The 25,203-nt window shown below is 42.6% G+C and overlaps 2 protein-coding genes across 2 annotated transcripts; both read left to right on the top strand.

The window, feature by feature from the left end:
• The first annotated feature begins 15,295 nt into the window (after positions 1–15,295).
• Positions 15,296–17,137, top strand: LOC143722710 (uncharacterized). Its single transcript, XM_077214210.1, has 6 exons — positions 15,296–15,866; positions 16,001–16,077; positions 16,208–16,385; positions 16,547–16,623; positions 16,951–17,020; positions 17,114–17,137. The coding sequence occupies exons 1-5, from the start codon at positions 15,456–15,458 to the stop codon at positions 16,985–16,987; spliced, it is 780 nt and encodes a 259-aa protein (XP_077070325.1). The 5' UTR covers positions 15,296–15,455; the 3' UTR covers positions 16,988–17,020; positions 17,114–17,137.
• LOC143722550 (uncharacterized) lies at positions 17,054–18,643 on the top strand. The gene is made up of 2 exons (XM_077213932.1): positions 17,054–17,237; positions 17,592–18,643. The coding sequence occupies exons 1-2, from the start codon at positions 17,054–17,056 to the stop codon at positions 18,545–18,547; spliced, it is 1,140 nt and encodes a 379-aa protein (XP_077070047.1). The 3' UTR covers positions 18,548–18,643.
• The last annotated feature ends 6,560 nt before the right edge of the window (positions 18,644–25,203 follow it).

Raw genomic sequence — 25,203 nt, 5'->3', positions numbered from 1 at the left:
GCCTCGCCCCCGAAGGCGAACCTCAGGAACTTCCTGTGTTGTGGAAGGATGGACACATGGAAGTATGCGTCCTTCAGATCTATCGTGACAAACCAGTCCTCGGACCTGATTTGAGACACGATCTGCTTGATAGTGAGCATCTTGAATTTTAGCTTCCCTACCGAGCGATTCAATATGCGCAGGTCTAAAATTGGACGCAACCCCCCATCCTTCTTTGGAACGATGAAATATCGGCTGTAATAACCTGACTCCAAACTGGGAGGAGGAACCCGTTCTATAGCCTCTTTTTGAAGGAGCGTTTTCACCTCTTGTTCCAATACCAGAGCCTGCTCGGGGCCCACCACTGTGTGCAGAACCCCTCTGAATTTTGGTGGACGACACCTGAACTGGATAGCATAACCCTTTTCTACTGTCTGCAGGACCCAATGAGATATTTTTGGAAGGCTTTTCCACTCTGCCAGAAATTCTACTAAGGGTACCAGCCTCTCGAGACTGGCCTCTGGTGTAACTTGAGCAGCAGACGCAGCGCCCTGTAACGGCGCACCGGCAGGGAACAACTGGTCTGACCGCTCTGAGACCCTCCTCAGAGGGAGCGAGCGTCCCTCGGGAAAGCGCTCGCTGGGATCGTCTGTGCCCCGGCATAAAGGCGGGGTTGGCAGAACGAGCCCCTGAGGGCACCGAGGAGGAATGGGCACCGTAAAAAGAGGTGAACACCTTTCCGCCTCGGTGGGGACCACCCTCAGCATCCTGAACGGCTTGGCGTCAGGACTTCTTCTTAGCCGAAGCCTTCTTAGCCAATATAACTGTCCTCAGATCAGTTCTACTGGGAGAAGGCTTCGGCTGAGAGTGTCGCGGCTGAGCCCACTGTCCAGCAGGGGGAGCACGAGACGCGACACTCTGCCTCTGCTGCGCTCTATGTGATGAGCTCGAAGACGGCCGGGGCTGCTCCCGCCCAGCAGCCCCAGGGACATGAACTTTAAGGGGAAGAAACTTTTTAAAAGCTGCAGTTTGTTTCTTTTCTTCTTGGAATTTATCGATAACTGAATTCACAGCATCACCAAACAACCCCATGGGAGAAAGAGGAGCATCTAAAAGAAAAGCTTTTTCTCTCTCTTTAATATTAGTCTGATTTAACCACAAATGTCTTTCTGCGGCCACCAGAGCTGCCATAGAACGACCCATTAATTTGGCCGATTCTCTGGTGGCACGCAGGGATAAATCAGCAGCCTGACGCAGTTCGCGAACTACGTCAGTACTGACCTCCTCACTCTCACTCATGTCCCTTAGCAGATCAGCCTGGTATGCCTGCAAGATTGACATAGTATGCAGACATGACGCAGCCTGACCTGCTGCCGAATATGCTTTACCCACCAAAGCCGAAGTGTTTCTTAAAGGCTTGGTGGGTAATGCCGGTGCCTTAAAAGATGATGCTGCTTCGGGGGAGAGATGGCTCGCAAGCGTCTCTTCCACACGAGGCAACGCACCATAACCATGAGCCTTGGCTCCCATAATATTAGCGTATGTTGAAGTCTGGGGACTAAACACTCTATATGACACCGGTTTTCTCCATGATTTCGACACCTCGGTGTGGAGATCATGGAAAAACGGCAGGCACCGGCGTGGAGGCTGCACACGTGACGGCAAAAATCTCTCATCCAACTTTGATTTAGAAACAGACTCCTGTCTAGTCACTGGCCATTCAATATTAAGTTTTTCAACAGCTCTTGTTAACACCTCCATAAGCTCATCACTCTCAGGAGTGTGGGGTGGCGAATCCTCCACATCTCCCTCAACACTAACAACATCAAGTTCCTCAGAACTGGATAGCATTGGTGCCTCAGCCCGAGCGGAAGAAACCGCAGCGCGTGCTTCCGAACCCGGGACTGAGGCACTGGATCTCACAGGTGAAGGGAGAGATAAGGCAGAGCCCGTCTCAAACCCCGCTGTGAGATCCATCTGCGATCCCCACGATAAGCGCCGCCGCTCTGCCTCGGCAGAAGCGGGACCCGAACCGCGGGGAGCGCGCACCGAACCGCTCTCCTCAAAGAGCGACCGGCGGGAGCGGAGCGTCCTTAACGGCAAACGCTCGCAATGCTCACAGTCTGCTCCCTCGAGAGCAAACTGGGCATGCTGAACTCCCAAACAAACAACACAAAGATCATGTGTATCCCCGCTCGTTAAATAACGCGAGCAGGGAGGAACACACTTTCTAAACTGCTGTTCGTCCGCCATAATCTCTCAATATATATATATATAGGGATAAATTGTTTGTGTGGTGCAGGGTATGTAAGACAGACAATATCACACAGGGACAGATTCACATGTAGCGCGACTGAAAGCACAGAAGCTAATGCGCTTGTGTTTTTGGGGTGCTTTATAGTTTCCTGGTCGATGACGTCACCCGCCTATGACGTTTCATCTCTCCATTGGGCTGATTCCATACGTGCTTCATGACGCACAACGCAGGGGCGTTCCCGCAGCGTTTGACGCAGCTCGAAGTTCCCTTGAAAGGGAATCTCAAAAGCTTGAAATGACTTTTGTGTTTGGTTGCACAAATCATGACTAGATCATGTAGTAACACTTGAGTCATTACTAGTTAGTTCCCATGATCTTCACTTTAGAATACGGATCCAAATAATTAGTTATTCCCATAGAAGTATGAAGTACCACTTTCATCTGAGCACTATTACTTCCTAATTCGTTAATCAGAGTTTCTTGTTAGTTAATAATAGTTACTAGATTGTTAATATTGTGTTACTCATTGGTTCTTGTGTAGTTATTCATTAACGAAGGAACCATATTCTAAAGTGTTACCCACACTTCTTGTACTGTGTATTCAGCTCTTACGGTGATTTTCTGGAGTAAAAAAAAACAGATGCTTCATATTTTGTGTGATGCACAATAATCTTTATAAAACTCAGCAGTAAACACTACAATAGGCTTGTCCTAATAATAGATAAAGCAAGATGACAACATAAGTTATAACCTTCATTAAACTAAACTATATCTGTTCTATCTCCATCTAGAGTATATTCTTTGGCTCTGAAGGCATCTTACAACAGTTCCCACATGAGCTCCTGTACAGCGATTCATAGATTATCATGATTTGCTGTTTGCCAGTATGCCAAAGCATAAGCTCTTAAAGCTCTGCCCTCTTCTTGAAAGGGGGCCGGGACCTTGCATTTAAAGGTATAAAAACGGCGCGTTTTGCTCAACCCCAAAAAGTGGCAATTTTAACATGCTATAAAAAATTATCTGGGGGGTATTTTGAGATAAAACTTTACATACACACTCTGGGGTCATCAGAGACTTATTTTACATCTTGTAAAAAGGGGCATAATAGGTCCCCTTTAAACTCGAAAGCAATTGAAATTACAAAGAAACAACCAGCAAGTCTTTAAATTGTCTCCTTTCGTGTTGCACAGAAGAAAATAAGTACATGTATTCATTTACAATATGTGTGTAAATGAAAGTAAATGATGGCAGAATTATAACCTTTTTGGGTGATTATCAAGAATAACCACTGCAAGGTTATTCTTTATTCTTATTCTAGTGTCATTGGTCAAAGCTAAGAGTTCAAATGAGGAACGTTTTTAAATGTTTGCAAACCTTGACCACAATAATGAACTTTAAATGCCACCTTTCATGAATTGGTGTTAACTAGCTCTCATTTCCATGGAAAAATATCAATTTTAATTGAAACCATGACAGGGGGAAAAAAAAGAAATAAGCCTTGATTTAACACCACAGTTTTTGTATGCATGAGCGCTTACATCAGCTACAGTGAACTGCATGCAAACCACTTGTGTTCTTGACAAAGACAGGGAGCATTGAAACATGAGAGATGCCATTTGTATCTGTGTGTTAAGGGGAAAATAAAGGCTGTGTAATGGTGAAGGGTCATTCAAAGCTCTCTTGAGGGGTAAAGTGAGGCAGTGGCTCTATTGAAGTGCTCAAAGAGACGGTTGAGATGTGAGTGTCACCTACAGCTTCTTATCTTTCTCCACCCTCCACGGACAAACTGATTGATGCAATGTTGTTTTTCCATAGCTGTCCAGTCTGTGGTGAAGCTCAGAAGGGTTTACTATTAAAATTTGAATCAAGTCACATAAAAGCCTCAAATGGTCATACACATTCATTTCCAAAGCTTAAAAAAATGTTACTTGAGTTCAAACCTTCCTCTCTGTCAAGGCTGACAAAGTGACTTTGAAGTGTCAAAGTAGGCCTCAATCGGCTAAAAACAGTGTAAATGCAACATTTACATTTATACAGTACATTTCAGAGATGATTTTACACCAAAGCAACTTAAAAATGAGAATACTAAACAAAGGACCTAATCCAAGAGAGAAACAATACAAGTTGAGACTACTAGGGTGACCAGATGAGACTGGCTGAAATTCGGACCTACTAAGATATTAGATTGATATCTGATTAGACTACATAGCCTATAAAAAAAGATAATGCATTTCAAACCTGAACCAAACATATTTGTGTCTATAAAATAAATATTTTCCCACCCACTCTTCCCGGTACCTGCAGAGACGTTTTTTCTTTTTAACGGGCTTGTTGGGGTTGTGGTACACCAGCCATGTCAACGAAACAAATGAATGAAAATTAGCTTAACAATGCATATCTAAATTCATGCCTATGGTATATTTCTAGAACTTCAAATAAAGAAACAAAAAAGATGCTGCTGCCAATGAGCAGCCGGCGGGGGCTGGCTGCAGGATGACTTAACCTCCATGGATAGTTTTTCATGTTTAATCAGACAATAACTACTCAAGATTTTGCTTTAGTATTATTTTCGGGACAATTGGGGCCAGATTCGGGATTCGGGACAACAGCTTAGCTTAGCATGCCTATTGCCTAAAATCACAACATACTTCTTGACAGGCTGGAAAACTGGGTCTGGCTTTCTGGGATACCTGGTTCAGGTCATACTTAGTTCACATATTTGTGAACATAGATGACCATAAGCCTGAGTGGACATCCATGACTTGTGGAGTCCCACAAGGCTCAATTCTTGTCCCACTCCTATTCAACCTGTATATGATTCCACTGAACCATTTACTGAGAAAGCACCAGATTGCTTACCACAGCCTTGCCGATGACACTGTAGCGAATTAGCTCAAAAAAGGAATATATAATTAATAATTAATCATAATGGTTATGTCACGGTTCATGAATTCATTGTTTCCTTCTTGTCTCTTGTCTTTGTTGCTATACGTGTGTGGGTGTGCGAGTAGGGGGCGTGACCAACCCATCATCGCTGATCGGCGCGCAGCTGATTTCACTTTCAACACCAGCTGCAGCTCATCCACCTTACCCTTCTTATACTCACCGTTTTGTCCTCTCCTTTGTCAGATCGTTGTTTGGTGTTGTCGTGTGTGTGTTCCTGGTTGGCGTCCAGTTCATGTTCTTTTTTCCTCCCCTTGGTTTCCGGTCGTGTCTTCGTCTCCGTGTTCTGGATTACTCACCACCATCATCATCGTCACCTCTTCTCATCATTCCACCTGGCCTCTGTTGGCCATCGACGTCCCTGCGCCACACCCCGTGTCAAGTCACCATCAGATTCTACATTCATTAAAATAGAAGAGTTTTACTTGCATATTGCTTCCTTGCCATTATTGCCGTGACAGGTTATGATAATTGCCTACATATTTTAAATCGCCCAAAAAGGGAATACACAGCCCATGTATTTGTATCTATATATATGGATAATTAATTACAATGAATTACAATCAATTATGAATATATAGATAGGCTAGATACATTTTCAGAATAACCTTTAAAAGAATTGGTATTCTGAGCAGAAACAGAAAATACATCACAGTCCTCAAGTCCTGCACTGGCTTCCAGATACATTCAGAATTGATTTTAATGTACTTTTACTTACCTATAAATCACTAAATGGCCAAGGACCTCAATACATTGCAGATAGGCTCATTGAATTTAAACTGAACAGATCACACAGATCAAGTCAGAAATAACAATGGTTGACACAAAGCAAGGAGAGTCTGATTTTAGCTCTTAAGCCAGCCACAGCTGGAACCAGCTTCCAGAAGAGATCAGATACCAACAGTTGTCACATTCAAATCCAAATTCAAAACACATCAGTTTAGCTGTGCATTTACTGAATGAGCACTGTCACTGTATGTCCGATTGATTGGAGTTTATCTTATCTATGTATGATCTTTTATTCTTTTAATTATATTTAGAGCTGTTTTATTCTCTGCTTTTATTGTTATTGTTATTTATTATGCATCTGTTGTGATTGTTGACTATTTTAAAGCACTTTGTGCATGAAATTTGCTATATAAATAAGATTGCCTTGCCTTGCCTTGCCTTGCCTTGCCTAAGTCGTAACCTACCCAGTGCCTTCAATGGCTTCAAGTTGTTGCAGCTGTTGGTAGGCCATTTAAGTTCTCCACGCCACGTGTGGAGGTTCCAGAAGTCCGGACGGGGGTGCCACATGGTGCCCTGTCTCTAAGAAAAAAGGTCCTTCCTCAGGGGAATCCACCAGGTAGGGGCAGTCATTAGTGATGTATGTCTCGAGACCGGTCTTGTGCACTTTTACGTGGTCTTGGTCTTGTCATGGCCTTGAAGGTCTTTGGTCTTGGTCTTATCTTGGTCTCTGACCTCTCGGTCTTGTCTAGGTCTCGCTGTCTCAGACCGACATAGTGGTCGGGAGATTTGGCTCATTGAATTTAAACTGAACAGATCACACAGATCAAGTCAGAAATACCAATGGTTGACACAAAGCAAGGAGAGTCTGATTTTAGCTCTTAAGCCAGCCACAGCTGGAACCAGCTTCCAGAAGAGATCAGATACCAACAGTTGTCACATTCAAATCCAAATTCAAAACACATCAGTTTAGCTCTGCATTTACTGAATGAGCACTGTGTCACTGTATGTCCGATTGATTGGAGTTTATCTTATCTATGTATGATCTTTTATTCTTTTAATTATATTTAGAACTGTTTTATTCTCTGCTTTTATTGTTATTGTTATTTCTTATGCATCTGTTGTGATCGTTGACTATTTTAAAGCACTTTGTGCATGAAATTTGCTATATAAATAAGATTGCCTTGCCTTGCCTTGCCTAAGTCGTAACCTACCCAGTACCTTCAATGGCTTCAAGTTGGAATGAACAGGACTTATGGAGACGGATGTTAGCTGCTGTTCCTTACTTCTGCAGGGTGCAAACGGGACACAGCAACACAAGGGCTGGGTCTGTCTCCTCTTAGGGCAGTGCTTGCAAGTTCACCACCTGGTCCTGAAAGGGAGTGGTGGGAACTCAAGGCATATTTCACTGAAGAAGAACACCACTCAGCGAACATACTTCACTTCAAAACTTCAAAGCTTGCCTAGTAGAGGGAGCTCTGGCTTGAGTGATAGTGTCTATCACAGCTGTTGGTAGGCCATTTAAGTCCTCCACGCCACGTGTGGAGGTTCCAGAAGTCCGGACGGGGGTGCCACATGGTGCCCTGTCTCTAAGAAAAAAGGTCCTTCCTCAGGGGAATCCACCAGGTAGGGGCAGTCATTAGTGATGTATGTCTCGAGACCGGTCTTGTGCACTTTTACGTGGTCTTGGTCTTGTCATGGCCTTGACGGTCTTTGGTCTTGGTCTTATCTTGGTCTCGGACCTCTCGGTCTTGTCTAGGTCTCGCTGTCTCAGACCGACATAGTGGTCGGGAGATTTGGCTCATTGAATTTAAACTGAACAGATCACACAGATCAAGTCAGAAATACCAATGGTTGACACAAAGCAAGGAGAGTCTGATTTTAGCTCTTAAGCCAGCCACAGCTGGAACCAGCTTCCAGAAGAGATCAGTAGTGCTGCTTCTCTGTAGCCCAGGTCAGGCGCTTCTGCCGCTGTTTCTGGTTCAAAAGTGGCTTGACCTGGGGAATGCGGCACCTGTAGCCCATTTCCTGCACATGCCTGTGCACGGTGGCTCTGGATGTTTCTACTCCAGACTCAGTCCACTGCTTCCGCAGGTCCCCCAAGGTCTGGAATCGGTCCTTCTACACAATCTTCCTCAGGGTCCGGTCACCTCTTCTCGTTGTGCAGCGTTTTTTGCCACACTTTTTCCTTCCCACAGACTTCCCACTGAGGTGCCTTGATACAGCACTCTGGGAACAGCCTATTTGTTCAGAAATTTCTTTCTGTGTCTTACCCTCTAGCTTGAGGGTGTCAATGATGGCCTTCTGGACAGCAGTCAGGTCGGCAGTCTTACCCATGATTGCGGTTTTGAGTAATGAAACAGGCTGGGAGTTTTTAAAAGCCTCAGGAATCCTTTGCAGGTGTTTAGAGTTAATTAGTTGATTCAGATGATTAGGTTAATAGCTCGTTTAGAGACCCTTTTCATGATATGCTAATTTTTTGAGATAGGAATTTTGGGTTTTCATGAGCTGTATGCCAAAATCATCAGAATTAAAACAATAAAAGACCTGAAATATTTCAGTTGGTGTGCAATGCATCTAAAATATATGAAAGTTTAATTTTTATCATTACATTATGGAAAATAATGAACTTTATCACAATATGCTAATTTTTTGAGAAGGAACTGTATTAGTTCTGCGTCGGCTCGACCGTGTTCAGGGCGGTGCTGAAGGCGTCGGCGAAGTTTTGGCAGTCTGCCAACTAGATGCATGATTGTTTCAACCAGGTCCGCTACCCAAACTGGGTGAGGCGGGGCTTTAGTTCTTTGTTGTATTCACCTGCTACAGCATGTGTAAAAATTTTCTGTCAACTCTTCATATCCTTTGTGATCGATATCGCACGTTTGTCGATGGAGCGGGTTCAGAGCATACTAAATGTTCTGACCGCATTAGTGCAGGACAAAGCTCTGAGGACATCAGAAGTTATAGGGACTGATGGCAGCTGTACAAAGTACACAGGCTACATCGTATTTTCAATTTAAATATAGTGTAAAACAAAGGCAGAACACCGTATAATCTGATAGGTAGCATTATTTGATAGAAAGACGGCACAGTAACTTTATATTGACGCACAGCTAAACAAAGGCAGAGTACCGTAACTCAATATGAGTGTTCCAAAACAAAGCCAAAGAGCGGTAACTGGTGTTACGATGTTCTGCCTTGGATTCTTGTGGGCTTTTGGAAGTTAATGTTAAGACAACCCATTATTTTCTCGAAAACACAACGGAATTGACTCAAGGTACTTATCCACATGATAAAGGAGGTCTTGAATGTGCCAAATATATTAATAACTCATTTTCAACCAAAAACAAAGACGGTATTTTGCCTTTGCACGGCAGTGGGGGAAACACATATTTGTGTAGGCCCTGGGGCCAGCTGTGTGCCACCGCATCCATGCCCTTTGCTTTGCAAGCAAATTTCACTTGCCAATTTCATTGGCCTTTTTTTTTATTTGCTCCCAAGTGAGACCCCATTTATCAGTCGACATAACTTCAAAGTAACTGACAGATAGGGAACTTTTCTTCTGCTTTGTGACAAAAGTAGGGTGGTGTCTTGGTTCTTTCCATCAGTAGTTATTGAATAGAGGCAGATAATTGAACAAAATTCCTGAGAATTTTGAATAATAGACAAGTCATATAGTTATATTGTATTTAAAGAACGGACATTACATCCAAGCATTTCTAATGATTTTATGTCATGCTGTATTTATAGAAGCATAAACATTTAATACAAAATATTAAATATTGAATGAAACAAATGACAATGAAATTCTAAGTAAACCTTTTGTTACGGTTTGGTGCAGGCAGAAGACGACGAGGGAAAATAGAATTCCAAAGCAAAGGTTTAATAAAAATATAATAATACAAACAGGTACAGACAGGCAGAAGGTTCACACGTTCAAAAAACGTCCAAACCGATATAAGGTTAAAAATGAAATTGATATTCAACAAATAAAAAAATAGATATAATACAGATGAGCAAACGATAAAGCTTGGGTTGCTGAATATTCGATCCCTTACTTCAAAAGCGCTCATAGTTAATGATATGATTTCAGATTATAACCTAGATGTGCTGTGTATGACAGAAACCTGGCTAAAACCAGACGATTACACTACTTTAAACGAGTCCACCCCTCATGATTACTGTTATAAACATGAACCTCGTCTGAAAGGCAAAGGGGGAGGTGTTGCTGTAATTTATAGTAATATTTTCAAAACCACTAAAAAATCGAGTTTTAAATATACTTCTTTTGAAGTGTTGGTGCTTAATGTAAAAATATATAATGTAAACGATAAATCAAGTTTGAGAATTCTGCTGGCAACTGTATACAGGCCACCATAAAGATTTTATAAAAGAATTTGCTGACTTTCTGTCAGAATTAGTATTGACTGCAGATAAAGTCCTAATTGTTGGTGATTTTAATATACATGTAGATAATGGAAAAGACGCAATGGGATTGGCATTTAAAGACATTCTTAACTCTATTGGAGTTAGACAAAACGTGTCAGGACCTACTCATTGTCGTAATCATACTCTAGATCTAATAATATCAAATGTTATCAATGTTGATGCTGTTGAAATTCTGCAGCAGAGCGACGACATCTCAGATCGTTATCTAGTCTCATGTAAATTACATTTAGCCATGGCTGCAAAGCCAACTCCGTGTTACAAGTATGGAAGACCTATCACTTCTGCCACTAAAGATTGCGTTATCAATAATCTTCCTAATCAGTTTCATCGTCTCAGCATCCCAGATAGCTTAGAAGAACTTGATATTGCAACAGAAACTTTTAACTCTCTCCTTTCCAGCACTTTAGACACAGTTGCTCTGTTGTACTTAAAGAAGATTAAAGAAAATAGTCCAACGCCATGGTACAACGAGCACACCCGGGCCCTTAAGAGAGCAGCCAGAAACATGGAGAGCAACTGGAAGAAAACAAAACTAGAGGTATTTCGGATTTCATGGAAGGAGAGCTCGATTGCTTACAGAGAGGCTTTAAAAGCTGCCAGATCTGCTTATTTTTCAACCCTATTAAAAGAAAATAAACATAATCCAAGGTATTTATTTGAAAAAGTGGCTACACTAACGAAAAAGAAAGCTTCAAGCCCAGAAGTTTCAAAGAAACACAGCAGTAATGACTTTATGAACTTCTTCACTTATAAGATTGATAATATTAGGGACAAAATTATAACTATACAACCGTCTACTACAGCATCACAGTTAGACCCTATACCGACTAAACTACTGAAAGAGATGCTTCCAGAAGTCATAGATCCTCTTCTTAACATCATTAATTCGTCTTTGTCTCTAGGATACGTACCAAAAACCTTTAAGCTGGCTATGATTAAACCGCTTGTTAAAAAAACGCAACTTGATCCTACAGAATTAGTCAATCACAGGCCAATCTCAAATCTACCTTTTCTGTCAAAGATACTAGAAAAGGCAGTATCCTCACAACTGTGTTCCTTTCTTGAAAGAAATGGTATCTGCGAGGATTTCCAGTCAGGATTTAGACCGCACCATAGCACTGAGACAGCTCTCATTAGAGTCACAAATGATTTGCTCTTATCATCCGATCGTGGTTGTATCTCTCTATTAATGTTACTTGATCTTAGTGCTGCATTTGACACCATTGAACACAACATTCTCTTAAATAGACTAGAAAACTATGTTGGCATTAGTGGAATTGCATTAGCATGGTTTAAATCATATTTATCTGACCGCTATCAGTTTGTAGCAGTAAATGAAGAGATGTCTTATCGATCACAAGTTCAGTATGGCGTACCACAATAACCTGACTCCGCCAGATGGATTTGCTCCGCATATCCATCTGGAAACCTTCCGTTGAAGTAGTTTTGGGAAGGGGCGTAAATACTGGTTAGCTGATTGGCCTATATTGGTGATAGACGGGCCAAATCAACCAATCAGATCAACGAAGCATATGACGTACTAACAGCGACGACGAAAACACAACCACAAGCCAGGCTACTATTGCTGCTGCAGGTAAAGGCTCGTTAGCTCAGCAAATAAGATACATGTCGGCAAAGGATATTTGCCGTTTTTGTAACGACAATTTGAGAATAAAAGGCACCATTTCAGGTGCCCGGTCTATATTTAACAAGAAGGATGCAAGAGAAAAAAGCATTAGCGAGCGGCTAAAAGAAATAGGACTACCGCTGTCTGAAAATGTTTCTAGATCAGGTCGTATTTGCTTGCGTTGCTTCCGCTTGATTTGTAGACTAGAGGAGGATTTCAACGTTTTTAGAAGATGGCAAAGAGCAGAGAAAGACTCAAACCCAGCAGAAGCATCAACCTCAACCAGCACATCACAGGCAAGTGCCGAATCTTCAAACACATCATCAACACTAGGCAAGAAACGGGACAGAGTGCCGACCCCTTCCAAGTGTCTCCAACCCCCAACACCAACAGCTCCTCGAGCTTCAAAATACTCGAGGCCGACAGACAACGTAACCCCAAAGACGGGACGGCAAAGTTTGACGGAGGTAATTTGAATTGAATGTGAACCATAACTTGTGTTTGGTTAAGTCTGTTATTGACTTGTCAAAGTGCTGATATCACTGATGTATAACGTCAGACCCAGTACACGGGTAGGAAATGTAGCTGCTAGGATCCCAAAGGACTAAAAGAAAAGCTCATCCTCGAACATCAAACGCCATTCCTTACACAGTAGACTATGTAAGATAATCTTCTTGAGCCTAGATTGTCTCACCAGCATGTTTTTTTATTATTATTTATTATAGCTATAGGATACACACCCATGTTACTTATATCCATATGACATACACAATTCAACCACACAAGTACCTTGTATTTATAGTGTACAGATCGGCTGTAATTAAAAAAGTGTATCTTTTTCTGATCTGTAATAAACACTGTTGTCTTGTGATAACATCTTGATATCGGGAATTTAGCTACATTGTTGTTAAAGGCTTGATGCATTTTGATTTTGCACCCCATGATAACATATTAATAATTGTCTGAATCTGAGTATACTGGTTGTTTACTAATTAACCCTTTTTATTTGTGTTTCAGGTTATTATTCACTACCCATCCCATCCAAAGGGTGACAGAATTGTATGTCAGGCAAACACGGCATCTATTGTTGAAAACACTGCAAAGCAGAATTGGTCACGGGCTGCCAATCAGATAATCAAAAACAAAGACCTCTTAGAAGCACTTAAGGAAAACATCCTTCAAGTTATTGAGGATGAGATAAAGTTCCTTTGCAACCCGCTTAAGGGTTTCATGCTTTGGCGGTCTTCAGCTGCTGATTTGAAGGCATTTTCTTTTGCAAACCTTCAGTCAGATCTTCAGTCTATGGCACCATTCACATATTCCATCTTTTCAAAAATCACCAAAGGCTCTCACCATCCCACTTGTGCTTCTGCTGCTATAGCCTTGCGAGGAAGGGAACCACGCTTGTCGGCCTTTGCCTACTATGTAAACAGTGTGCTGCAGTATGGTGGGGCCAAAAAAGCTGTTTATAAAAGATTAAGCAAACTGTGTATAACTACTGCACACAATCATGCTGTTGGAAAACAGAAACAGTTCGCAACTACATGCGGTGAATACTTACAGCTACTAAAAGTAGCCCATGAAGTCTTCCTCAAGTCTCAAAAGGAACATGGAGGCACGGATGTGGAGGGAGCTAGTGCAACAAGAGCACTAAGTGACACAGTGGACCTGGACACAGCTAAGCTAAGCATGGAACTGTAGCAATGTTCAGGGAAGAAGGAGGCGGGAACCGGCGAACAATCGAAATAAACTTTATTTAAAATAAAACAAACAAACTAAAATACCGCCAGCAGCCCCTCGCGGACGACTGCTGGCTTACCCAAAATAAAACATAACGGCCAGCAGCCCCTCGCGGACGACTGCTGGCTAAAATAAAACACAAATACAAAAACCAGAACAACTAAAATCAGGCCTGTTCCTCTCTCGATCATCAACGTCGTCGCTCCTCCTTTATGCTTCCGCTCCTCCGTGAGAGATGCGAGACCGGTGTGCTCACAGGTGTTGCTCATTATCAATCGCACCACCGGCCTCGCGCCGTTCTCTCACGTCCCTCGGCCGTCCTGTTCGTCACATACCCCCATCGCCCCTCACAGGCCGGGGGGTACCCACGAGCCTGTGCCTACTCCCCCCCGGCGGCGGCGATCCCTGGGGGGTATGGACCGACAAGCCGAGGGAAATGGAGACGGAAGCATGAGGAGCGACAGATCGAGAGAGGGGAGAGAGGAAAAAAAAAAAAAAAAAAAAAAAAATGGTCCGGTTCCCACAACGCGCTGCCATCTGGTCCCCCACCAGCTGGGCGATCTCCTCCGCGGTGCCTGGCGGTGACGCTGGATGGCCCTCGGTGGACGGCTCGACGCCCCTCCGCCGCCCGGTGGACGGCGACGGCTCCTCGGGTGCCTTGGGCAGACGGTAGGAGTCCCCCGCTCCCTGCACCTCACCTTCTCTGGTGGACGGCAGCAGGCTCCAGCCCACGGCGAGCGGCGGCGACTCCTCCTCTCCCTCCCGGATGGCAGCCGCCCCTCCAATACACAGGCGGCCGGCAGCGAGCTCGACCGTCCAACCGGCAACTCTCTCCAGCGCACCGCCTCGAGCGTCCATGGCCGCGAGTCCCCCGCTCCCTGCTCCTCCCCTTCTGGCGGATGGCAGCAGGCTCCGGCCCACGGCGAGCGGCGGCGACTCGCGCACCATGCTCGATGACACCGCGGATTCCCCACAGCGGCGAGGACTCTCTGACAGCGCGTTCCTCCCTCTTCCCGGGTTTCGGCACCAGTGTAGCAATGTTCAGGGAAGAAGGAGGCGGGAACCGGCGAACAATCGAAATAAACTTTATTTAAAATAAAACAAACAAACTAAAATACCGCCAGCAGCCCCTCGCGGACGACTGCTGGCTTACCCAAAATAAAACATAACGGCCAGCAGCCCCTCGCGGACGACTGCTGGCTAAAATAAAACACAAATACAAAAACCAGAACAACTAAAATCAGGCCTGTTCCTCTCTCGATCATCAACGTCGTCGCTCCTCCTTTATGCTTCCGCTCCTCCGTGAGAGATGCGAGACCGGTGTGCTCACAGGTGTTGCTCATTATCAATCGCACCACCGGCCTCGCGCCGTTCTCTCACGTCCCTCGGCCGTCCTGTTCGTCACAGGAACATTGCATTTTAACAGGTGAGAGGGACCAGCCATTAAGATGGCCAAATTGCTCTGTCCAGGACAATTGTCAGAGATCTTATTCATGCTTTTGGGGTATTAATGTGTCAGCACTCAATGCTAACTTGTGTAGTCCACTTATACATTGTGTTTTTTTTTCTTTGTTTCTCTACAGATGAAACTACCCAAAGCACTTCAGGTGGCACCATTGCGACACATGGAGCTACTGGCACCACTACCAGCACTTTACAGACGGATCTGCAGACTGACCAGGGGCCTGCCGATGGCACAACTGTGTTCACCTTTGGTTCACGTACTGATGAGGAAATGGCACATCTGGGTGTTGCAGTATTGCCCGTCGAAGCATCGCCAACATGCTCAACTCCACCACCTACATATGCCATCATATTTGATAATCTTGACTTCTTTGTTCGCACACACCACCAGTCTGTCGTCCGAGGGAACAAGTCACTTCACTGGATCCACCACCTTGCGGTGGAAGATAGAGTGCCTTCACATCATCTCAGCAAGGACAAGCCCACTCAGCCAATCATGGAGTACGACATTGGGTACTCCCTCCCGGGTCCTGAAACCCAAGCCCATATGCGCCGTGAACACATAGTCCTGGGCAGCCGCATCCTCACACAGCACTTGGATGCCTTCAAGCCCTTCTCAAGAGTCGTGGTTCGTCACATCCCTCATGAGTTTTCAAAGATTATGTCAGAGGCCTCCACCCACGTAAGTATTTATGATATACACTACATTGTGCGTTGGACATTCATTTAACTTTGTGTTGCTTAAGAACCACTGTACCGGTTTGTTTTTTCAACACAAACTATTGTCGCCACAATCCATGCATCCTCTCTTTATAGTACCCTCTTGGAATCCTGTTCAAGGATGAAAACAAATCTGGAGACTTGGTGGATGTTCTACAGCACCTCCAGAAAGAGTATGTGTGAACTAGGGCAGCAGGGGACAATTTCACTTTTGGGAAAATGTCACAGTCGGCATTTGGCCCAAGGGGTAATCTTGTTAGCTGGTATTGATAAAGCATGAAAATCTACTTATGTGTCATGTAGGTATGCTCCAAAGGGCCCAGATGGACTGGAGAGCATTCTAGTCGGCGGTGACCGGCTGACGGAGGGGAACAGTAGGAACCTTCAGTGGAGCTTTGCTGAAGGGGAAAGTGTGGAAGACCGACTTGAAGGGCTTGTTTTCAAGTTTGAGGACTGGCATGCAATCCGAAACTTGTTTGAGGTGAGTGAAGTTAAATGTTTGACCTCAAACTTTAACCAAAACTGTACTGCATTAACAGTCAATAGGTGGTAACAAGGCTGGGATGGCAAGGCAGACATATTGCCTTAATGGGCTCTTCCTGAGCACTCCGTCTTTTCATTCATGTTTATCTATGCCTTTAGATCTATCACAAGGTCTTCTTCAAAGAGGGCTCTGAAAGAGATCATGGGACACTGCTTTCTAACATGAACAGGCTGAGGTCTGTATATTTGCCTATCACCCATACACTCCTTCCACACCCATACACCCCAGTCTGAGTGGCTTTGGCCCTGGGTAGCCATTCACTTTTTTCTTGAATTTCCCCTAGGGATCAATAAAGTATCTATATATCTATCTATTTATCTATCATGAACGACACCATGAAAAACAAGTATTTTTGATTGTAGAACAGTAGCACTTTGAACATTTTTCGCTGTGGTTTTATTTGTTGTTCTTTGTATGTGCGTTTTGTATGTACACATATTCTGCATGCATGTGTTGCCATTCTACGAGTGTTTCTAACTACCATGTACATATTTTTTTCCAGGACTATTCTTTGTGCAGATGAACTCCAGCCACCATGAATTAAGGCTTGGTATTTTTTTTACTCGTGTACTGTGGAGATTAAGACTTGCCACCATGAATTCGGCATGAGTCTGCTCCTAAAACAAAAACAAAAATTTTCACATGCAATCTTTATCCTTTTACAGGAGCAGCAATGCGAAACAAGGCCCTATATTATATTCAATGCATATAAAGAGTTTCTGCAGAAGGACACGGCTGCTCTCTTCTTGGCCGCTGCGCTGGAGCATTTTGGACTGAAGGATGTTGGCGGTACGAGTTCTTCTAGATAAAAGTTGCTGAGCACATAGCCGTTTGCTAGAGCAGGACAATAACATTTAAAATGGAACAACTCTGGTCAGCACAGCAGCTACTCCTTCAGGTGTTTTTGTTGTTTTGTCAGCACCAAGTCAACATTACACCAAAAATTCAACTTAATGGTACAACGACTTAAACATAAACTTTCACGGCTTTAATGGCTTAAACAATTGAGCAAAATCATAGTTATACATGGAATACCAGTGACTAGTCACAATGTTTTCTGAAGCAAGTGAAATGTCATGTATATGTAATGCTGCCTCTAAAAATATGTAATCATCATCATTACTTTTTTGTATGTCTCAACAGATATCCCAGAAGGCTTTATCCCTGACCACATCCAGACTGGTTCACTGGAGCTGAGAAGGAGCTGGCTGCATGAAGTTGTGTCCCAAGTTGTGGACAGATTTGTTGTGTTTCCCAACACTGCTGACATTTTAACTGGAGCCAGAGATGCTGCTAGCGAACAGCCTCTAAAGGAACAGGAACTCCCATGCCGCATGCCAGGTTGCAAGGCGGTCTATAAGTACAGAAAAGCAAGGGATAACCATGAGCGAAAACAACATGGCTTTGCTGCAGCTTCAGTGTCTGTGTCAAATACAACCAGGCCAGTTTCAAGGGACCACAAAAAAGAACATACCGAAGCAAGACTCTGCTTTGGCTTGTTTCTGTCAAACATGCAGGATGCAGTGAAGGAGGGAGATGGAAAGAGGCTGTTGAGGTTGTACACAGTAGCACTGTTGTTTTATAAGGCCTACGGACATACACAATACGCCTACAGTACACTCTTACTGACCCTGCAGGTCAACGCCATGCTCTCCCCTCGCTTGGCTCATAGCCTCACCTGGAACAGGTTTTGGAATGGGAAGGGAGGGGCGGGAAAGAACATTTCCCTTGACTTACACCTCGAACACCTCAATAACTTTTTAAAGTCCTTCTTGAGGCGCATGGGCCCCAACATGACTGAACAAGCCGCAGACAGGATCAGCAGGTCCATTGGGGTTCTGAAGGACTTGATGGACACCACCGACAAGGAGCTGGAGGTGTCAAAGTCCAGTGGCATCCACCATGCTGCTCGCCAGAATCAGGACATCCTGATCCTGGTAGAGGTTATCAGAGAGGCCGAGCTGTTTAAAGACCAACCAGGCAGAGAGTTTACAGCCTTCCCCAAGTTTGATAGAGACATTCTCTCAAAACTTAAGTACAGTGAGTTGCGGGGATGGATGAGGTCCAAATTGAAAGAGTGGAGGAACTTACCCATTTGAAAACTTTGTAAATAAAACTGTAAATATTTGCTTAATTGCACTTGCATGTTTACCAGCTGTCACTTTTGAAACTTAAATAAAAAACAAACAAAGGTATCATGTGTCATTGTTTTATTATCACACATAGACAAATGCCAAACTTTTTCATAATGATGCAAGTATCATTAATCAATCTATTTTAACAAGTGAAAAGAAACAGTTTTGAGCAACAGTGACATTCAACTTTAATCAATTGCATTGGTTCAAAAAATTGTACATGTCAAAGTAATTTCAAATCTTAACAAAATACAAGACACTAATGGCCTGCACCTGAATGGTGGTGATAGTCTGAGTCTGTACTGCTATATGGGGTTCCTATCTCACTTAAGTCCTCATCTTCATCATCAAAATAACCTGTGTAATCAATGTCTGGCTCTGTGAAGCTGTCCTCGTGGGAAGTAGGCTGTATGTCCAACTCAATATCACCAAAAACCTCACTTATTACTAGTAGAATTTCTCTTGCATGGCGTGCTCTGAATACTGGAAGGTTGTTAATAATGTAAGTCAAGTCAAATATGTGTTCGCTGTGTTCTACCACTGCCTCTATAAGTTCAGCGCTAAATCCTGTACAGGCTGACCTGCTAGTGAAGAGACGGGCTGTGTCTTTAAGTAAAGAGCTCCTGTACTCCTCCAACAGATCCCTTACTAAGGTTCTATCATCATCTGTTACCGATCTACATTTCAAATCAATGCAAACATCTGGTTCTAACAACTCATATTTAGGAATAGGCTCTCCACAAACACAAGATGCACATGAACATACAGAGTGGCAATGGGTACAACACAGATGTCCTGGCTCCACACTTGTGGTGTGCTCCTCAAAATGGCAGAATAAAGCTTTTCTAAAGCAGCTGTGTGTGCCTGTGGCAATCACTCCTTTAACTACTTTATCAACCTTGACAGACTGTTTGATAACATACAGAATTGCATGTGATTGCAAACCATTTCTGCCGGCCCGTCCAACCTGTTGAACAATATCCTCTATGTCGTCTGGTGATCCATACATGACAACATGAGAAACATTCGGGAAATTCAATCCCATCCCGAGAGCTGTTGTTGCTACAACAACTCTGCAGCTCCCCTCTCCATTAAACGATGCCAGAACTCGATCTTTATACTGTGTGAGTGTCTTACTGTGAAACATTCCTATCAGAAGGTGTTCAGCCTTATGATCCTTGTCCCTGTCAATCCAAGCATCTTCACCAAGTTCAGCTTTAAGATAGCTGTACACCTTTCCAACTGATTTCAATGATTTGCAATAAATAATGATGGGGGACATAGACAGTGCCTTATCTTTGACATCCTTTACTAACCAGTCCATGCAGCTGAGATCATTGGAAGGAACCTGTGTCAGTCCAAGCCTGATGTTTGTCCTGTTGGGCTCACAGTAACTTCAGTTGCATTCTCCATACGCAGCAGCTTGGTCACACGGCATCTATTCTTAGTATCAGCTGATGCTGTCAGCGCTAACACAGGTGTACCTGAAAGACAAAAAGGCAAACACACATAATAAGAAAAGGTATAAACACGATGGATGATTACAGAGCTTCACTGCTTTGGCCCCCAATAACCATTTCAAGTACCTCACCTTCTTTGGCAAGGGATCTGAGTTCTCCCAGTCTGGCAAAGCTCTCCCTGAAGGCAGCCTCCCCTTTTGCACCCTCTCCCCTGGTCGACACAAAACAGAGAAACAGAGATCCAACAATGAGTCTTACTGAGTAAAGGTTGATAACATGGATAGTGAATATAAAGGTCATTATACTATTTTAATGTATATTTAACACTCAAAATTCGCATGTGATATTAACTTCACATCTTGTGTATACATCTTGCACTTGTGTATAAATTGTATACTTGATAAGATACATTGTAATATTTTTATTTATTTAATCTTTTTTATTTATTTATTAGTATATGTATGTTTGTGTTTGGTTTGTATTGTGTGTTAAATCCTGCGGCAACACTGCAATTTCCCCTTGGGGATTAATAAAGTTTTTCTAATTCTAATTCTAATTCTAATAGGAGCATTTACAGCCAGGGCAATGTTAACTTAGGTAACGCTAGCTAGTTCATCACTCTGTATAGGTTGTTTGGCGTTCACATACAACATAAATATAGACGTGTATATATACAAAAAACATTTTAATCTTCATCCTATATGACTGAGCCAACGTTGCTTATGAACAAATTGCTAGTGCATATTGTTAGCTATCGTTTGTTTGGCTTCAAGGACCTAATGCCATTGTTTAACATACAATTAAGTTAGGTAACGTAACTAACGTTAACGTTTTTAAACTTATCATTTATATGTTACATGCACCTCATCAACGACAATCCCCACCAAGTCTTCTCGGTATACTTCGGAGGAAAGCATATCCCTCCATTTCTCATTGAGTAACCAAGACTCAGGGCTACCAAACACCAACTGTATTCGGCCATGGAGGATGTCTGTATCGTTGATTCCTCCGAGCTGTATGGCAGAGACTCCAAGCTTCCCAGCCTCTCTGATCTGATCTTCCATCAGGGCAACCAACGGAGATACTACCACTATTATGGGATTTTTCACCTTTCCTATTTTCTTCACGACAAGAGGAGCCAATTGATAGATCAAACTCTTGCCGAAACCAGTCGGGAGAAGAGCAAAAACATCTTTTCCTCTGAGAAAAGCCTCCAGAGCAGTGTTTTGCTCTTCTTTCAGTGAAGAAATACTCGGTAATTCCGATAAAACTTGCTCGATAGCCACGCTGATGCTAGTTTCATCCGCTGAAGCCGCCATGTTCTTTAGACTGAACTGTCGCACTTCTCGTTGCGTCACACCTCAACCCGCCTCTAAGCCAACGCTGATTGGACGTTCGTTTGGTGAACTGCTCCCAAATTTTCTTTAACGGAAAGTATCCAGACTGATCTGCGAGTGAAAACTTGAAAGCTCGCGAGATCAGGATGGTCTCGCGAGGCTAGTACCACAAGGCTCAGCGCTAGGACCGTTGCTGTTCACTCTGTACATGCTACCTTTAGGAGATATCATTAGGAAACATGGAATTAGCTTTCACTGAGGATACTCAGGCCTATATTTCTTCCAAACCTAACGAAACTCACCAATTCACAAAATTATCGGAATGCATAGTTGATAACAACAAAAAACAAAAAACTTCCACACGTAATAATCTAGAATACCGTCTAACACTTGATGGGTGCTCTGTTAAGTTTTCGTCGTCAGTTAAGAACCTGGGTGTGCTCTTTGATACCAATCTTTCATTTGAAAGTCACGTGTCTAGTGTCTGTAAAACCGCATTTTTCCATCTTAAAAATATATATAAATTACATCATATGCTCTCATTGACAAATGCGGAACAACTAGTTCATGCGTTCATGACATCAAGGCTAGATTATTGTAATTTCTCTACTGGGTGGTTGCCCTGCACGCTTAATAAACAAACTACAGCTAGTTCAAAACGCAGCTGCTAGGGTTCTTACCAGAACCAGGAAGTACGACCATATTAGCCCGGTTCTGTCAACACTGCATTGGCTCGCTATTAAACATCGTATAAATTTTAAAATATTGCTGATTACTTACAAAGCACTAAATGGTTTAGCTCCACAGTATTTGAGCGAGCTCTTAACGCATTATAGTCCTTCACATCTATTGCGATCTCAAAGTTCTGGCCAGTTGATAATACCTAGAATATCTAAATCGACTGCTGGCGGTAGATCCTGTTCCTATTTAGCACCAAAACTTTGGAACAATCTTCCTAACATTGTCCGGGAAGCAGACACAGTCTGTCAGTACAAAGCTAGACTAAAAACACATCTCTTTGACCTAGCATTCAAATAACACTCTATAGACTTCTATAATTCAATATTATGCTGCTTAGATTAGGTCAGCCGGAACTGGGAACACTTCCCTTAAATCCTGATGTACTCGTTACATCATAAGAAGAATGGCATCTACGCTAATTTTAGTTTCTTTGTTTATCCCGAGGTTTTCCCGCAACCTGCCGGATCCAGGCCGTATCCAGATCTGACGAAGGACTTTCGCCTGGACCTGATGACAATGCAGTGCTGAAGTGCCAACTAGCCTCTCCCTATAGAGGATCCCTATACCACTCTACAGATAAACCGTTGTGGAATTTTTCGGTTTGCGTACCTACCCAAAGTGATAAGATAAAATTAAATTCTGCATCAAAATTTATAGACAAGATAAGTAGTTTGTTTAGGCATGGTTTGTAAGGAATTACAAACCTGCGCACATATATTCAAACGCACATAACTATAGATTCAATTCTTAATGCGTATGTGAACGCCATTAGCGTCTTACACAGATTCACGTTTAAAGTCTGTTAAGAGAGAACGGTGTCGTCTTAGCGGCCCTTAATTTAATAACAAATGATCATTTAGACAGAAGTGAATCAATCAAAACTAACTTTAGCTGGAAAAAAACATTTTTCAAGAACAAGTGCTATATAAATGAGGATGATTTGACTTGACACTTTATAGGACGGAGATCGGAGAATGAACAAGGCAACACAGAGGGCTTAAATGCATAAGGAAACAGATCAGGGAAACGAGACACAGCTGACAAGACTAACGAGGTAACAGGTGAGACAGGTGAACTAATGAGGGTTGCCATGGAAACAAATGAGTGGCGGGAAAGCAGAACAAATGAAGACATGTGACTAATGAACATACAAACAAACACTGAAGCCCCTTTACACGAAGGTATTTCCCTGCGGTTTGGACTCTCATTTACACGAAAACCCCATTTTTATCACAGAAAACGATTATTTCTAAAAACTCCGGCCAAAGTGGAGATTTCTGATAACGCCGGTTATGTGTTGCCGTGTCAACTGGGAGAATCGGGGTTTTAGGTTCTCAAACGTCACATTATGCGTCAGAAAATGCTTAATGTCATGTGAGCGTCCTATGTTTACAGTTTGTTTGGCTACTGATCATGGATGCTGTTATGGTGGTACTCATTTTTACTTTTGTACAAACGCTTTTGGCCTGTTTGCATTTGCAAATACAACTGCTCTACTATATTAAATTCGTTGTTGTCAATTCTGAGGATTCTGATTGGCTTGCATGGCTTTCTCCTTTTACCTAAACTGCCGACCATAGCTTTGGCATAGTTATGATGGCGCTCTACAGCGTATTTATGCGGGTTGATGTAAATTACAACTTTTTTGAAAACGATGTTGTGTGCACGATGTTATTATTGAAAACGGAGGGGGGGAAATATTAGTTTCTCTAAATACCTGGCTATGTGTAAATGTGGCCTGAGACGTGGCACCTTTCGGTAACATCGTTACCAGCGACTGAATTATGTTTTATTTAATACATTTAATCATATTTGTATATTTTGTGTAATGCAATGAAGAGGCCAGCTAGTAAAGCATTGCAGTCAGTTCAAGTAAGGTTAGATTTCCTAAAGCTTACAGCAAAGCATGAAACCACATAAACAGATGTTTCCGAAAACCTTTGTGAATGCTGAGTCACCCCAGTACTCTGACTTACCTAACCAGAGAGTAAGACAAGTTTGTATGTGCTCATCTGGGTATTTTGAGGGTGAAAATACTACAGAAGCCTGAAGCTGAGAGTGAGTGGGTAGTACGCCTCCACAGTCAGTCAGCTTTAGGTCTAGCCTTGGGCTCGCATGAATACATCCTCAGATGCCCACACTGGAAAGAACTTGACTGAGACTTTGTAAGAGGGATATAATAACCAAAATAATGATCTTTGACTGTTCCATAAAGCTTTTTTTTCTGATTGATTGATTGATTGATTGATTGATTGATTGATTGATTTTTTTTTAAATGGGATTTTTTCCTATTTGGATTTTATTTTATTTCCTTTCTTTAGAACACAAAAGTTGATATCTGAAACTTAACATCTCCACCACATCTGCCAGGCTCCAAAAATGTCAAATAAATAAGCAAGCACCATATTCCATGTCTCAGTGCAGGTTGGACAACAATAACATCAAGTATTTTAAAGTATTTTGTGAATAACTTATAAATGTCAGTCTGTTCTTCACTCGAAGCCTGATAGTCAGTCTGAACAGTCACTATATAAAAAAATTGCTTTAAAATGCTTATTTTGAGAAGAAATATTGACATAGCCTACTTGTTAGGGACAACATGAGTGTCAACAATTTTTTAGGCCAACTTTCCATTTAAACCATAAAATAATTAAATGCATCATTTACATAGGGAAATGGCTGGAATAGTGGCAATTTTTTCACATGATAGAAGCATCAAATTAGTGTAGAAAAGAAGCTGCAGCTAATTGCTATGGCGGAATGTGCTAGTCAGACAGATAGTTCTCTAAGCCACAGCACAAGAGTTAATTTCTGCACAGGAATGAGACCCAGTATGTATCATGTCACCTATAACAAGCTCTCTACTACGTGTTTTGTCAGCAGGGAAGTTATGCTGGCCGTCTTAACATTACAAATGTGTCAGATTACAAACATTGATGCAAAACTAATGGCCCTGTCACTGCCATACCTGATTAAAAACATGCAATGTGCCTGTTTTGACAGCAAAGCAAATCTTTTTTCTTCCTTTTCACTAAAGCTTTTTTATTCTATCCTGATGTCAAAGTATAGATATGAAGTGTGA

Source organism: Siphateles boraxobius, unplaced genomic scaffold, assembly GCF_051911475.1.
Source record: "Siphateles boraxobius isolate OS27281-9 unplaced genomic scaffold, OSU_SipBor_1 68, whole genome shotgun sequence".
NCBI lineage: Eukaryota > Metazoa > Chordata > Actinopteri > Cypriniformes > Leuciscidae > Siphateles > Siphateles boraxobius.
The sequence above is the reverse complement of the archived record's forward strand: the minus strand, read 5'-3'. Positions and strand labels throughout refer to the sequence as shown.